The sequence below is a fragment of the Dama dama genome, chromosome 23 (assembly GCF_033118175.1).
Source record: "Dama dama isolate Ldn47 chromosome 23, ASM3311817v1, whole genome shotgun sequence".
Taxonomy (NCBI): domain Eukaryota; kingdom Metazoa; phylum Chordata; class Mammalia; order Artiodactyla; family Cervidae; genus Dama; species Dama dama.
The window spans coordinates 60046736-60062468 of record NC_083703.1 but is presented as its reverse complement, the minus strand read 5'-3'; the positions used below and the strand labels follow the sequence as shown (position 1 = coordinate 60062468).

General features: G+C 45.3%; 1 protein-coding gene across 1 annotated transcript; it reads left to right on the top strand.

Moving 5' to 3' along the window:
* Window positions 1-2063: 2063 nt before the first annotated feature.
* Window positions 2064-4500, top strand: C23H20orf202 (chromosome 23 C20orf202 homolog). Its single transcript, XM_061125904.1, has 2 exons — window positions 2064-2238; window positions 4240-4500. The coding sequence occupies exons 1-2, from the start codon at window positions 2173-2175 to the stop codon at window positions 4471-4473; spliced, it is 300 nt and encodes a 99-aa protein (XP_060981887.1). The 5' UTR covers window positions 2064-2172; the 3' UTR covers window positions 4474-4500.
* Window positions 4501-15733: the final 11233 nt, after the last annotated feature.

The following is a 15733-nucleotide window of genomic DNA, read 5'->3' as shown; positions in this document are numbered from 1 at the left end:
AGGATATGAGAAATGTGATGTTTCTTACAACTCATTTTTGTAACTATTTTGAGCCTCCTTATGCTTAAAATGGAAACTATGAGGCTCAAGCTCAAATAGAAAATTTGATAGAACTGGGCTTAGAATCCAGGTGTCCTGGTTTTGGCCCCCTTCCCTGCCCAGTCAGCATCACACGTCAGGTCTCATCTCAGAGCCAGTGGAGCCCCTTTGCAGGTTCCTGGATTGTCTGGGCTATGCTTTCACCTGCCACTGACTGAGTGCCCTCTTCTTGGAAGAATTCTTAGCAACCCTTTCCTCCTACTGAGTCTCAGTCTGCCTCCCTATGTCCTGTACCCGCACCCTAACTATCCTTTGGAACTACACTTAAATAAACACGATTTTTCTTTAACTTATAAACAGTTCCTGTAATTTTTACTTCTATTAATTCTATTTAGGTTTTTTAAAAATACCCCTTTTGAAATAGTGCTTTTTTTCTTAGGTTTTTAAATTCTTTTGTATGGTTTTCATTCTTTTCAAAATACTGTTTTGTTATCTCATCTGAAGTTCTTGGGGAAGTGAGGTCTAATCCTCCTACTGAAGGTGTCTGCTGACTCTTACTTATGGTGATTAATTTCCTTGTGTGTTTGTAATCTGGGGCTATGCATTCATCTTCAGTGGAGCTTTATCTATGAACAGCTTGTGTAGCCCAGGTGGAGGGCGAGTCCCTCCAAAACGGGTTGGTTTATTTTTCTGGTCACCTCAGCGTCTTATCTGTGATCACTATGTTAATTCTTAGTTTGGAGTTCCTAGTTCAAGCGGATAAAATAAAATTAAAGCCTGTGTGAGAATAAATCCTATTCATTGGCATCATAATATTAACTTGATCTTGGATGTTTCCATTGATTAGGGTGTCAGCTCCAGGAAAGAACAGCCTTTTTCTCTCTGATTTTGGGCTCTGTTCCTCTATCTGCCTACAGCAGGATTTGGCACACAGTAGGCACTCAATAGGACTTCCCTGGTGGCTCAGTGGTAAAGAATCTGCCTGCGATGCAGGAGACCTGGGTTCAATCCCTGAGTGAGGAAGATCCCCTGGAGAAGGTAATGCAACCCACTCTAGTACTCTTGCCTAGAGAATCCCATGGACAAAAAAAAATAAAGAATCCCATGGACAGAAGAGTCTGGCAGGCTGCAGTCCATGGGGTCGCAGAGAGTCAGATACGACTGAAGCGACTCAGCTGCAGCAGCAGCAGCAGGCACTCATAAGTATATGTTGAAAGGGAAAATTAAAGAATACCTACTTCATGGGTGTCCATTAGGAGTGTTTGCCCAATTAAAAATTGGATTTCTTGTCTCATAAAACAAGCAGATGCTTCTGGTGATTCTGTGACTGAGTGATTTCAGTGCCTCTGCAGTTTTTTGAGCCTTTATCTAAGGGTTGCAAGATGGATACTGTAGCTCCAGTCATCGCATCCACATTCAAGGCAGAAGGAAGTAGAATAAAATAAGAATAAAGGAGGAGCACCATTGATATTTTTCCTTATCAAGTAGGTAACATTTTCCTAGACGTCTAACAGCACATTTCTGTTTTGATCTCATTTGCTAGAAATGGGGTGCGTGGGACCCAGAGGAAAGGGGGCTTTCTTTCTTCTGGAAAATGAGCTTTTCCCTTATCTATGGACTCAACAGACGGGTAAGGGAGGGAGGAAGGGGACTGGGGACACAGATGTGAATGAAATGAAATTTTATTTATCTGTGTATGTATGTAAGTGTGTGTGTGTGTGTGTATGTGTAATTTAGAACAAAACAGGCCCTCAGAAAACAATATGGCCAAAAAGTATGGACACCTATTTCCATAATAATTATTAATTTTGTCACTTAAAGCTTCTGTGGTCCTGTGGGCATCAGATTTGGATTCTGGAACCCACAGACAATGAGATACCCATAGCTCAATGATCTCCCTCCTCCTCCCTCCCTCCTTGCTCTGTTCAAAGTACTGAAGCCCTTTAAAAAAAAAAAAAAAGAACCTACATTTTTCAACGTGAGCCACTTCCTGCTCTCATTAACTCCATCCTCAGTGACTTAGCCAGACCCCGATCCTGGCCTGAAGAAGGGAGCCGGACTGTCCAAATCTAAGGTCCTTCAGGTCCATAAGCAGAGCAGTTCGGCATCAAGCTTTCACCCGAGGACGCTGAGATGAAAACAATAGAAGAGCCAACCTCGGGTCTTGGGCAGACCCTGGAGTGGCTGAGAAAAGAGCTGGTAAGGTTTTGTATTTCTTTTTACCTTACACCTTCACCCCATATCGTCCAAGGTCCCCTGGTTCCTGCCTCCCAGGTGCTCCCTGGGCTGGGGCAGAGCTGCAGGCTGGGGTGTAGGCCCCACAGGCTCCCATCTGGGATCAGCCACACCGCGCACAGGTGACATCCCAGGTGCTGGGATAAGTAGGTCGTGGCCTACATAGGCGGCTCTGGGCGCAGTGCTTGCCAGACTGGTTTTAGAATTCCACTGAGTCCTGGTATGTGCCCAGCTCTGTGGCTTGTGGCCTCTAGCAAATGGCTTTGAACTTCAGTCTCCTGATTGTAAAAGGGGGATGACAATAGCACTAACATCACAAGGGTTGTTGTGAGAGTTTGGTGAGAAGATGGTATAATTCACTTAGTGCTTGCTTGGCACATCTACACTGGCTCTTAACAGTCCTGGCCCAGCTGGAAATGGAGTACACCAGAGCTGTCTTAGCCAGGGCCTTCTAGAAAGCAGACACTTGCACAAACACGGGGGTATTCCTGCTTATTTGGAGGTACAAGCCCAGAGGGGTGAGAGTGAGGGGAAGAGGTGCAGGGGTAAAGACCAGTACTAGTCCAGCAGATGCCTTGTTACCCAACCAGATGCCACTTACGAAGGAGCCCTAAAGAGGCCAGCAGCCCTTTTGGCAGCTGGTTCTGCCCGCTGTGGGCCTCTCTGCCTGGAGGAGGATCTGCGCCTTGCCCGAGAGAAGTTTATCACCCCGCTCACTCCTGTCTCCCATTTCCTGTCTGTAAATGTCCATGCCGTGGGGCACTAACTCCCCTGAACTTATGAACAGTGTTACTTGGTCCCTCAGTAACTGCTCAGGAAGCCAGGTCTTACACCTCTCCTTGAGGTGTTTCTTCCGAGTCCAAAAATAGAAGGATGCCCCCATAGTATGTGGGTACATTAGCCGAGAGAGAGAAGGGAGTGGTTTGGGGGAACCCCAGAGGGCACCCAAGGTTTGGATCTCAATATGCCAGTTTCAACCCTGGGAGAATTTATCATCCTGAAGAGGAAGGAGAGGGCCGTTAAAAATAGACTGATCAATTCAACAACTTAAAAAAACTTAAAAAAAAGAAAGAAACAAAAAACGTGAGCTTCTACTTCTGGCTGGTGGGGGTGGGGGTGGGGGGGATGTGGGGACAGAAAGAATTGTCCAAGAAAGACCTGCCTGGGTTGCCAGGCAACGGACCAGCTGGGACCCAACCCTGTCCTCACCTTGGTGGGAGGGGCTGACCCAGTAGGGATTCTCATGGGTCCAGGGGACTCCAATAGCAGGAGCCACAGCTTATTATAGGCTGTGTGCTGCTCCCTCCTTGTGCTCCCCTAAACACTGGGCTTCCGCATTAAGACTGCTTAGTATCTGAACTCAAAGCGCTGATTTTCATTTGATAAAGTACTTCTCTCCTACCCATGAGGAGGAAGAACAGGTGGGGGTAGGGGGGATGACCTGTAGGTAGAGGGGCCTCCCAGGCCCAAATGCACCCCCACCTCCACTTGATGCCAAGAGATGAGTTTTGAGTCTCCACTTACTGGTCCCTGACTGGTAAGTTTCCCAGTCAAGCCTGCTTTAACCTCTATCACTGGGAATTTGCATGGCTCCACAAAGACTGCCCTCTGGAGCCCGGCCAAGAAGCCCCAGTTGACTATCAGGGAAGCATGTCCGTCACTCTACACAGCTGAGAGAACAGATCAGTAACACCAACAGCTACCATGGATGAAAGTCTGGTGCTCTTCCTCCAGTTCTGGAATCACAAAGCCCCCAAAGTCCTGCTGGGATCTAAAACAAGGGAGAGATCCTTGGAAGGCAAGTAATTTGCTTTCCACTTTGCAGATGAAGAAACGGAGGCTTCAGTGAAAACATGGCTTCTGTGAGGATGTGGGCTTGTCTCCAATGAGACAGTGAAGGAGATGTCTTCCCAGGACATGTCCAGTTCTCTGGCCGCTGCCTTGCATGCTTCTTCTCTCTCCTAGGCTGAGATGCAGGACCAAGACCAGAGACTCCTGCTTACACTGAGGCACCTTCGCAGCGTCCTGGAGGAGCTCCGCGCAGAGAGTGTCCACTGGGAGGATGCCAGGTCGAGTGGCGGGACCTCCCCCATCAGAGCTCGAGCAGGCTCTGAAGGCAGGGGCCGCCAACCCTTTCCCTCCAGGGGCCTGGCCCACCTCCTTCAAGGGGTAGACAGCAGACGAAGTTCCCTCCCTTAACAGGCTGGAGATGACCTTGACTTTAAACCTCCCCCGACCAGTCTAAACTTTGACTGTGATGCTGTTGAAAGAGAGCACTGAACTGGGAGTCGGGAAGTCCGGGCTCTGGATTTACCCCTGCCCTCGTTCACTCGATGTCCCTGGAACTGTCACTCAGCTTCTCTATGTCACTCTTTCCTCTGCTGTCACTTAGCAGTATTTCACAAATAAGCTAAGAGATGTGGATACATTTGGGAAACAGAAACGTTATATGGCTTCCAGCCAGCACCATGGTTGTAATCCTATTCTTGGGAATTTCTCACAAGGTGATTATTAAAACAAAGAAAGAACTCCGTGTGCCAGGGTGTTTATCCAGTGTTGCCATGGTGAAAAACAGAACCCCATGTAGTGACTTGATGGTTGTTTTCAGGCCTTTTATTTCCCTTTATCTGAAAGCAACAGGCCCTACAACTACTCTGGCCATAGGGATCAGCATGTGACCAGGCTTGGCCAATTACAGTTCATCATCATCCTAAAAGCATGATTGGCCCAATGGGTGGCCCGTGTGACTTGACAGAGCCAGTCACAGACCTTCTCTGGCATTGCCCTCTTGATACTTGTTCTACTGCAGTTGCAAAGCTGGGGCTGCCAGTGGCCAGGATTGCTGTGAGGTGACAGAGACATGCCTGCAGTAGGAAAGAAAGAGGCTGATCAAAGAGAAGCAGAGAAGGGGTCATACAAGAGACGGGCATGCCAGAAGGGTGCTGGGTCTCTTTAGTCCCTGGTTTCAGACTCTAGTTCTGTGAGTTACTCCTGTTGTCTTTCCAGAGCAAAAAACCAGAAAATTCCACCACTACCACCTATGAACTCAGGCACCAGTTTGTTTTTGCTTAAGCTGATTTGAGTAGGCTTCCCCTCATTTGCAACCAAAACTGTCCAGATGGTCAAAGAAGCAAAGAAGAAAAATCAAGAAAAAAATGGTTTTTCCCTCATCCAGGGTTAGCAACGACAACCCTGTTTGGCAGGCAACAAGATGTATGATGTGGCAGAACCTTCAATTGTATGGGATGGAGTCATAACTTTGAAAATTACATCTGCCTAGAAGAAAGACTTTTAAATGGAACAGGTGAAAATAAAGTCCTGGTGTTAAGATGGTCCAGTTATCATCAGGCTTTTTTTGTTTTTGAAAATCTTCTGGCATGTTGTTAGGATATTGTTTTTAATGGGTTTGAAAAAGTAAACCTATTGCATACAGAGGCAAAGGGTGGGGAGAGGGTTGTATTATATATACAATGTCTATAGTCAGACTAACCTGGGGTGGTTTCTACACAGTATTTGATAGTATGAAAAATTGTACTCTATCAATGGCTGAATGCATAAACGAAATGTGGCACATTTATACAATGGAACATTAGTCAGCCTTAAAAAGGAAGGAAATTTCAGCACTGCTATAATATAGGTGAAACTTGAAGACATAATGCTAAGTGAAATAAGCCAGTCGCAAAAGAACAAATACAGTATGATTCCACTCACACAAGGTACCTAGAGTAGTCAAATTCATGGAGACGGGAGTTTGTCTCCTGTTTCTGGTTGTCAGGAGTTGGGGAGCAGGGAGCCATTTAAGGGTTGCCATGCCTCAGTGTTACCAAATGACAGAAGTGCTGTGGATGGCGATGGTGGTATAACAGCGTGAATGTACTTGATGCCACTATATACCTTAAAGTGGTTAAAATGATAATATTTATCCTATGTTATATTTCACCACAGTTAAACATAAATACTTTAAATTTAAAAATGACCTGCTCTGTGACGATACAGTTGGAGCTGGTTGCTGCTGCTGCTGCTGCTTAGACTTTGCCAATAAGCAGGGTGAGCTAGAGCGACACTGCAGGGCTGGAGGAGGGAGAAAAGACTTGCTTCTTCATCTTTCTTCTCTTTAGCTTCTCCAGTGGCCTTCCTGCCCCCATGAGCATCACCCAGTAATGCTCCTTCACCTCACAGCAGCAATTCCTTCTGTGGCACCAGTCAGCAACCCCTTCTCAGGGCTCTAGGTTCAGCTCCATGGGGCACTTCCCCCAACTGTAGAGCCATCAGCTCCAGCCAGAATCTTCTCTCCTGATGTCTGAGTTCCTGCCCTGCTTTCTAAGACTCTTGAGCCCCAGCTGAGCACACCTCCTTTCTCAGATACCTGAAGTGGAGTACTGCAAGTCTTCTGCTTTATGTTTTTCCGTTTTGATAATCTCAGCCTCTTCTCTTTGTTCCCTCAGGCCTGGGGTATGCTAGATGCTTCTGCAAGTGCTACCTTCATTCTGTCTTAGAGATCTTTTTATAACCTTTTGGTCATCCAGTTAACAACTTTATACTTGGTTAGCAATTCTCTATATTAAATTCTCTCTGTTAAAATAACTAGGATGGTTTCTGTCTCCTGCCTATCTCTGACTGACACAGTTTTCAACTTTGGGCTGTCATTACTGATGCTGTTGTGATCACTTCTGTTCATGAACATAAGCACAGTGCCTCTAGGATATACAGGTTTCCCCCGCTATCCAAAAGTAGAGTGTTCCTATGAAACATCTCAAAGCTGAAACTGTGTAAAGTGAAGAAACAGTTACCTTAGGACAGATCTTGCTAACAGAGGCACAAAATGAGATAAACTGAGATAAAGCACAGACACAGGTCAAAGCCAAACCAAAGCTATGGTGGCCTGGTGCAGAGATGCCGAGTGCAGTTTCAGGAGAAATTCTTGGGGAAGGAGCTTGGTGGCCCCAGTACCCCTCCCCCCTGCTGCCCCTCCCCAGGGTGTTCGCCGCCTCTGTAACAGCTCGCCCCAGATCAAACACTGAACATCATTTTCACTTTTCATTCATTTTTGTAAAAATGAAAATCAACTTGGGCTTTCTTTCAATTCACAAAAACAGTTACAAATGTATATGTCTCATAAAAGTGAAATGGCGTAAAGTGAACTTTAGAAAAGCGATAGATACCTGTAAGCAAGGAGTTGAATTAGAGGTATGTGAATACTCAAGTTTACAAGATATGTATTTTCCAAAGTGGGGCATTTGCTTACACTCCCACAAGCTGTGTCCAAGAGCTCCTGTTGCTCCATATTCTCGCCAACACTTGGTATTATCAATCTTCTTAATTTTTGCCAATATACTGAGTACAAAATGGTGTTACATTGTGACCTTAACTTGCATATTCCTACTTACATAGTTGTTAACCTGAGTTTATTTCTAACTCCACCATTTACTTACTTTTTGATCTTAGATGAGTTACGCAACCTCTCTGAGGCTCAGTTATCTCATTTATAAAAGAAGGGATAAAAATAGTATCTAACTCATGATATTAATATACATATTGTATAGTAGAATGCATAGAACCCAACTTACATAGCACTTGGCATTATAAAAGCTAATAAATAATAACATTATTATTACTGTATAATCACAAAGATATTGATTTGTGAAACTATGACTATTACAAAAAGACAAGCTTGTTAGCAACCATCATCAGGAGAAATATCTGCCTGACCATACAAAGTAACAATGACATTTGCTTCCCATGCCCAATGCCAACTGCTAGACCCTTTTACCTCTCCCAACTTCCCACAGCTGGGTCCTCAGACCAAAACCATCTGCCAATCCCCTCTCTACTAATCTGGAAAGATAAACCCGCCCCTCTGCTGGAGTATTTGTTGTTTTCGAGATCCCACCTCTGGAACCAATGTTCAATTTCTGATCCCAGGTCATAACAAACTCAGACTGAGCCCAGATGCTGGGGGACAAGGGGATTGGAGTGGAAATGACATCCTCAGTGTGGGCTCCCAGAGGGCAGGGTTACAGATCATGTTTGTCCAAGACAGCCAATGCACACCAGAGGGGGCCTGGGGATCATGATCATGAAGGAAAATCTAAGGGTTTTCTCTGCTGAGGCAGGAAAAACAGGACTATATACCCAAGCCTCGCATCCAAGGGTGAGGAGAGAAGGGGGTACAGACCAGAAAAGGACTGACGAGGTCAGAAGCTAAAAAATTAGGAGCAGAACAACAGTACAAGATGTGATACTTATTTTCAGGACAGGCAGTTCAGGGCTCACGCTGTGATTTAACCAGAAGGGTCAGAGGCTTGTCTTTACTTGCTGCTGGCATCCAGCCCTGGGCCAGGTGTGACAACCTTGCAGAGTGTGTTCTGACTGTATACTGGCGTGTAACAAAATTCTCCCAAACTTAAAACAACATCATTTTATTATTGCAACAACCATTCATCATTGCAGCAAATCACACTTCCCATGGTTCTGGGGACGGACTGGGCTCAGGTGGGGAGCTCTTGCTTTTGGTCTTTCAAGTAGCTGCAGTCAGATGGTGTCTGGCTTGATTCATCCCAAAGGCTTATTCACACATCTGGCAGTGGATGCAGGCTGTTACCTGGAACCTTAGCTGAGGCTGTCAGCTGGAACACCTACCCATGAACACTCCATGTGGCCTGGGATACCTCATAGCATAGTGGCTGGTGCCAAGAACAAGAATCTGAAGAGAATCAAGAGGAAGCTGTACAGCCTTGATGACCCAGCCTTGGAGGTCATACAATGTCACATCCATTGTATCCTTTGCAGGAGAAGCCAGGCACCAAGCCCAGCTCACATGCAAGAGGAACAGAATTAGACGACCTCTTGATGGGAGGAGCATCAAAAACTTGCAGATGTGTTTTAAAGCCACCACACCGTGTAAGACCGGATAGGTTTCCAGTGTGGCACACCAGCTGCAAGGACTAGGTGGGGCTTATTATAAACTCAGGCAGAATGATAAGCAGAATTTCATCAAAATCCAACAGAAGGAACTCGAGGAGGTGAAGCATAGGTCTGGGTCTACAAGAGTTCGCTTGTCACTCCAGCATTACTGTTTCATTCACTGTGTTCCTAAGAGGTGCATTCAGCTCTGCTGCTTTTACAAACCAACCCTGAGATCTCAAGACCCCAACCACGGCCCCTCCCTGGTTCATACTACATGTCCTACACTCTGTTGGGGGGCAGGGGGTGTGTGTCAGGGAAGGTGCTCCTGCTGGGGACCCAGCCACCATCTGCGATGTCATCAGATGCTACAGCAGGGAAGACACCTTTGGAGAGTCACACACTGTCTCGTCCACATTTTAACCAGGCGGTGACAAGTGTCCCTTTTGCCCATAGCCCATTGGCTAGAATTAGTCACATGGTCTGTCCCAGCCAGGGGAGGGGGTTGACTGGGAAATGTGGGGTGTGGCTGACAGTCTGGCAAGCATCACTGTGACAAACACACTCTCTATTCTCCCTCAACAACTGGCTTCCTCACCACATCAGAGTGGGTCCTCATCAGTCTCCACCATCCCCCAGAAGCTCCAGAGGTGCACTCTAGGAACGGGGACACCCAGGCTCACCTAGGCCTGCTGAAAGGAGCCTCTGAGTTGGGATTGGGGAACTGAGTTTCCACTAGCCCCACACCCTCAAGGGAAGGCCAAGAACCAAGGGACAGGGGCTGTTCTGCCATCTGTCCTACGTCCTGGCTTTGGCGTCCTTTAACTATGTTTGGGCTTTACTTTCTGGTCTTCTTTCTGCATTTTTTTGTTTATCCACTTCTATTACTAAAGATTTCATGGTTCTGCTATTTCTCTACGTTGAAGTCTATGGAAAGGGAATCTGTTGGATCAGTTCAACCTTTAAATCTGAGCACATCACATCAGGTTAGTATAAGGTAGGTTTGTTCTCTCCTCCACCTCTTCTTCTTCTGCCTCTTCTCCTCATCATCATTGTCAATACACGGGAAGTATAATGCAGTAACTGAGTAAGGGCCGTGACACCAGCATGCTTGAATTTGAATCCCTGGTCTGCTATATACTAGTTCTATGCCCTTAAGCAAATAACATAACTTTTCTCGCCTCCATTTGCTCTTCTGTACAGTGTGGACACAACAGTTAATTACCTCACATACCAACTGAGCAAATGCAGTGAATCAGCATGGTCCTGGCACATCAATCTCAGCTATTATAATGAATAATAACAGCTACCATTTTTTAGCTCAGGATAGTGTAGTGGCTATAAGTACAGCCTGGAGCCTCACTGCCAGTGCTCAAATCCCAGCTCTCCACTTACTAATGATGTGCCCTTGGGCAAGTCATTAAATTCTCTGTGCTTCAGTTTCATCATGTACAGAATGGGAATGGATACTATACCTACCTTCTGAGGTTGTCGTGAAAGTGAGCTAACACATGTAAAATGATTACAACCATGCCTGTCGCCTAATAAGGGTTGTGTGCATGCCATGTAAGCCCTTCATTTTCATTATCAGTCATCTACTCTGACTACCAAAACCATATGAAACAGTAAAGATGTAGCACTGAACCCACTCAGCAGCTCTGCAAGGGTCATATTATATCTCCATTTTAGGAATGAAGGGCTTGGGCTTCAGTGGAACTCAGTTCAGTTCAGTTCAGTCTCTCAGTCGCGTCCAACTCTTTCCGACCCCATGAATCGCAGCACGCCTAGGCCTCCCTGTCCATCACAAACTCCCAGAGTTTACCCAAACTCATGTCCATTGAGTCGGTGATGCCATCCAGCCATCTTATCCTCTGTCGTCCCCTTCTTCTCCTGCCCTCAATCCCTCCCAGCATCAGAATCTTTTCCAATGAGTCAACTCTTTGCATGAGGTGGCCAAAGTATTAGAGTTTCAGATTCAGCATCAGTCCTTCCAATGAACACCCAGGACTGATCTCTGTTAGGATGGACTGGTTGGATCTCCTTGCAGTCCAAGGAACTCTGAAGAGTCTTCTCCAACACCACAGTTCAAAAGCATCAATTCTTTGGCACTCAGCTTTCTTCACAGTCCAACTCTCACATCCATACATGACTACTGGAAAAACCATAGCCTTGACTAGACAGACCTTTGTTGGCAAAGTAATGTTTCTGCTCTTTATTATGCTGTCTAGGTTGGTCATAACTTTCCTTCCAAGGACTAAGCGTCTTTTAATTTCATGGCTGCAATCACCATCTGCAGTGATTTTGGAGCCCCCCAAAATAAAGTCTGACACTGTTTGTTTCTACTGTTTCCCTATCTATTTCCCATGAAGTGATGGGGCCAGATGCCATGATCTTAGTTTTCTGAATGTTAAGCTTTAAGCCAACTTTTTCACTCTCCTCTTTCACTTTCATCAAGAGGCTTTTTAGTTCCTCTTCACTTTCTGCCATAAGGTTGGAGAAGGGAATGGCAATCCACTCCAGTATTCTTGCCTGGAGAATTCCATGGACAGAGAAGCCTGGTGGGCTAGTCTGTGGGGTCGCAAACAGTCAGACACGACTGAGTGACTAACACAGTCAGTGGAACTAAGTGGCCCAAATAACACACTGTGTAAATCTCAGATCCACCTTCTGCCTAAGCAGAGCTCTGACCCACAGCACAATGGTGTTCTTCCTATCAGACGAAGTGGAAGGAGGGGTTCCGTGAGAAAGAAGATGCAGAGATGTTGGGTTCATGTGTCTCCCACTCCCCTGCCCCTCCTTCTGGCAGAGTCTAGGGCAAGACAGTCTACTGTCTTGTGTGTGCGTGTGTGTGTGTGTGTGTGTGTGTGTGTGTGTGAAAGGAACTCAAAGACATCTTTAGACAACACCCCCTGGAACCATGGTGATGGTTGATGAGCAGACCCAGAGTCGGAGTGTGCCCTGGAGTGCAGCCCCTTCCTTGCTCCCAGCAAATCATGAACCCAGTTCATAAGATGGGAATTCTGCCCTTCCTCTGCCCCCTGGTCACAGTCCTGCTCCTGTTTCACTGGATGAAAACCAAGATGTGTGCCAGGCTGCACTCCCTTTGGAAGCTCTGGGGGAGAATCTGTTCCCAATTTTGTCTGACTTCTGATGGCTGCAGGCATTTTTGGGCTTGAAGCCACACCTCTGCCTTCTGCTCTGTGTGTGAACAATCTCCCTCTGCCTTCCCCTTACTGAGGATATGTGCGGTTACATTTAGCACTCAGCTGATAATCCAGGATAATCCCCCATCTCAAGATCCTTACATTTAATCACATCTGCGAAGACACCCCCATGTAAACTAACATTCATGGGCTCCAGGGGTTAGGATGTAGGGGCCACTTTTCCATCTAGCACAGCAGATGATCAACAAAAGGGAATTTCCTTCTCATTCCTACTGGAAATCATTCTCTGTCAATGTGCAGGGCTAAAAAGAATTTTGTACAGCCAGGGATTACCATGGGCCCTGTCGGAAGAAGGAGGACACATGCTTATTGAACATGGGCTATGCATGGGCACCATAGCATACCACCTGGCTACGAAGTACCTGTTGATATTCCCATTTGACAAAAAGGAAACTGAGACCCAAAGAGCGGATGGTCAATGAAGGAAAAGCAGGGCAGTTCAGTTCAGTTCAGCTCAGTCGCTCAGTCGTGTCTGACTCTTTATGACCCCATGAATTGCAGCATGCCAGGCCTCCCTGTCCATCACCAACTCCCAGAGTTGACTCATACTCAAGTCCATCAAGTCGGTGATGCCATCCAGCCATCTCATCCTCTGTTGTCCCCTCCTCCTCCTGCCCCCAATCCCTCCCAGCATCAGGGTCTTTTCCAGTGAGTCAACTCTTCGCATGAGGTGGCCAAAGTATTGGAGTTTCAGCTTCAGCATCAGTCCTTCCAATGAACACCCAGGACTGCTCTCCTTTAGGATGGACTGGTTGGATCTTCTTGCAGTCCAAGGGACTCTCAAGAGTCTTCTCCAACACCACACTTCAAAAGCATCAATTTTTCGGCGCTCAGCTTTCTTTATAGTCCAAATCTCACATCCATACATGACCACTGGAAAAACCATAGCCTTGACTAGATGGACCTTTGTTGGCAAAGTAATGTTTCTGCTTTTTAATATGCTATCTAGGTTGGTCATAACTTTCCTTCCAAGGACTAAGCGTCTTTTAATTTCATGGCTGCAGTCACCATCCGCAGTGATTTTGGAGCCCCAAAAAATAAAGTCTGACACTGTTTCCACTGTCTCCCCATCTATTTCCCATGAGGTGATGGGGCCAGATGCCATGATCTTAGTTTTCTGAATGTTAAGCTTTAAGCCAACTTTTCCACTCTCACTTTCATCAAGAGGCTTTTTAGTTCCTCTTCACTCTCTGCCATAAGGGTGGTGTCATCTGCACATCTGAGGTTATTGATATTTCTCCTGGCAATCTTGATTCCGGCTTGTGCTTCTTCCAGCCCAGCGTTTCTCATTAAAAGCAAATGAAACTGGTGGTTCAAACTTTGGTTTCTGATAAAGGTTTTTGTGTTCCTTATCAAGGACCGTCTAAGGGAATTACTCGGTGGATGGGCGCCACCTGGTGTCCATGTGGAGTAACTCTTCTGTTAAGCAGCCTGCTCTGCATTGTAGGACTGGCTTCATTGTCTACTTTCTTACTGAGGAACGGGTTACACTGGGAGGGGACACCGAGGCTTTCTGGTCCCGAGATCTAGGTTCAGCTCTACCACTGACTGAATGACCTGTGGCAAGTCACTTCTCCTCCTCTGAACCTTAACTCTGAAATGAAAATGACACCTGTCAGAGCTGTGGGAGAGATCTTGCGGAAGTGCTTTGTAAATGGAATAACCAGAGACAAAGAAAAGAAGCATTATCTGCAATAAAATGGGTAACAGGTCTGGACGCATTTAGAAAAATACTTACTGTACTTGGTAGAAACCAACACAATACTGTAAAGCATTTATACTTCAATTAAAAATAAGTAAGTTTAAGGGACTTCCCTGGTGGTCCAGTGGCTAAAACTTCGCACTCCCAATGCAGGGGGCCTGGGTTCAATCCCTGATTAGGGATCTAGATCCCACAGGTCATAACTGAAGATCCCAAGTGTCACAGCTGAGACCCAGCACAGCCAAATAAATAAAGAAGTATTTTTTAAATAAATAAATTAAAAAAAAAATACTTATGGTGCACCTGCTATGTGTCAGACACTGTTCTGGATGTGGGAATGTAGGAAAACAATTAAATGGATAAAATTCATGTTTTCCTATAGTTGACATTCTTGCATTCCAGTTTCATTCATTTATCTACAAGTAGTTTTCTGGTGTGCCAGGCACTTTCCCACGCAATGGGCATAGAAGTGATTCAATATATGGCTATATAACAGGGAGCAAGAACACAGGTCTGGGTAGGGACAGAGACAGGTTTTATGCAGCCTGAAGCTTATAAAGTTTAGGGTATTCTCTGAGTAAAGAAAAAGAATAAAAAGTCATAAGTATAGCAGTACATTAAAGAGCGGGATTTTTCTTTTATAACTATGGAAGAAATAACAGCAAATGATGAAAATTTTTAAACGGATACAAATTATAAAATCATAAACTCTGGAAGTATAGCATAATATTTTTATTAATTAGCTGCCATGATATAGCTCCATAACATTTTTCTATATATTCTTTGACCATATAGTCATAAGACAATGATTTATTTCTATAAAAACATAAATACAATAATTCAGTCTTGACAAGATTTACTTTTTTGGTGGGTAGTTTGAACAATTTTCTCTAAGTTGTAAAGCTTAATGCCATGTAAGTTCTTAGGATTATTGTCAAATTTGAAAAAACTTCTAAATTTCTTTAACATTAATACATGAGCTATAACTCTTTAAAAATTTTTTTTGTTGAAGGATAATTGCTTTACAATATTGTGCTGGTTCTGTCATATATCAACATGAATCAGTCACAGGTATACATATTTTGGTGCTTCCCTAGGTGGCACTAGTGGTAAAGAACCTGCCTGCCAATGCAGGAGACAAGTAAGAGATGAAGGTCAATCCTTGGGTCAAGAAGATCCCCTGGAAGAATGCATGGCAACGTACTCCAGTATTCTTGGCAGGAGAATCCCATGGTGGGAGAAGCCTGGCAGACTACGGTCCATAAGAGTTGCAAAGAGCTGGATACAACTGAAGCAACTTAGCATGCACATGTACATGCATATGCCCCTTCCCTCTTGAACCTTCCTCCCATCTCCCACCCCACCCCACCCTACCCCTCTAGATTGTCACAGAGCATGGGTTAAGCTCCACGTGTCACACAGCAAATTCCCAGTGGCTATCTATTTTACATAAGGCAATGTACATGTTTTCATGCTATTCTTGCAATTTGTCTCACCCTCTCCTTCCCACACTATGTCCATAAATCTGTTCTCTATGTCTATGTCTCCACTGCTGCCCTGCAGCTATAAAAATGAATGCATTCGAGTCAGTCCTAATGAGGTGGATGAGCCTAGAACCTACTGCAGAGAG

Bases quoted from the DNA above. Each gene is read 5' to 3' on its own strand.
- C23H20orf202 (XM_061125904.1), top strand. From the start codon at position 2,173: ATGAAAACAATAGAAGAGCCAACCTCGGGTCTTGGGCAGACCCTGGAG. The intron at 2,239-4,239 runs GTAAGGTTTTGT...TCTCTCTCCTAG, and splicing joins AGTGGCTGAGAAAAGAGCTG to GCTGAGATGCAGGACCAAGA.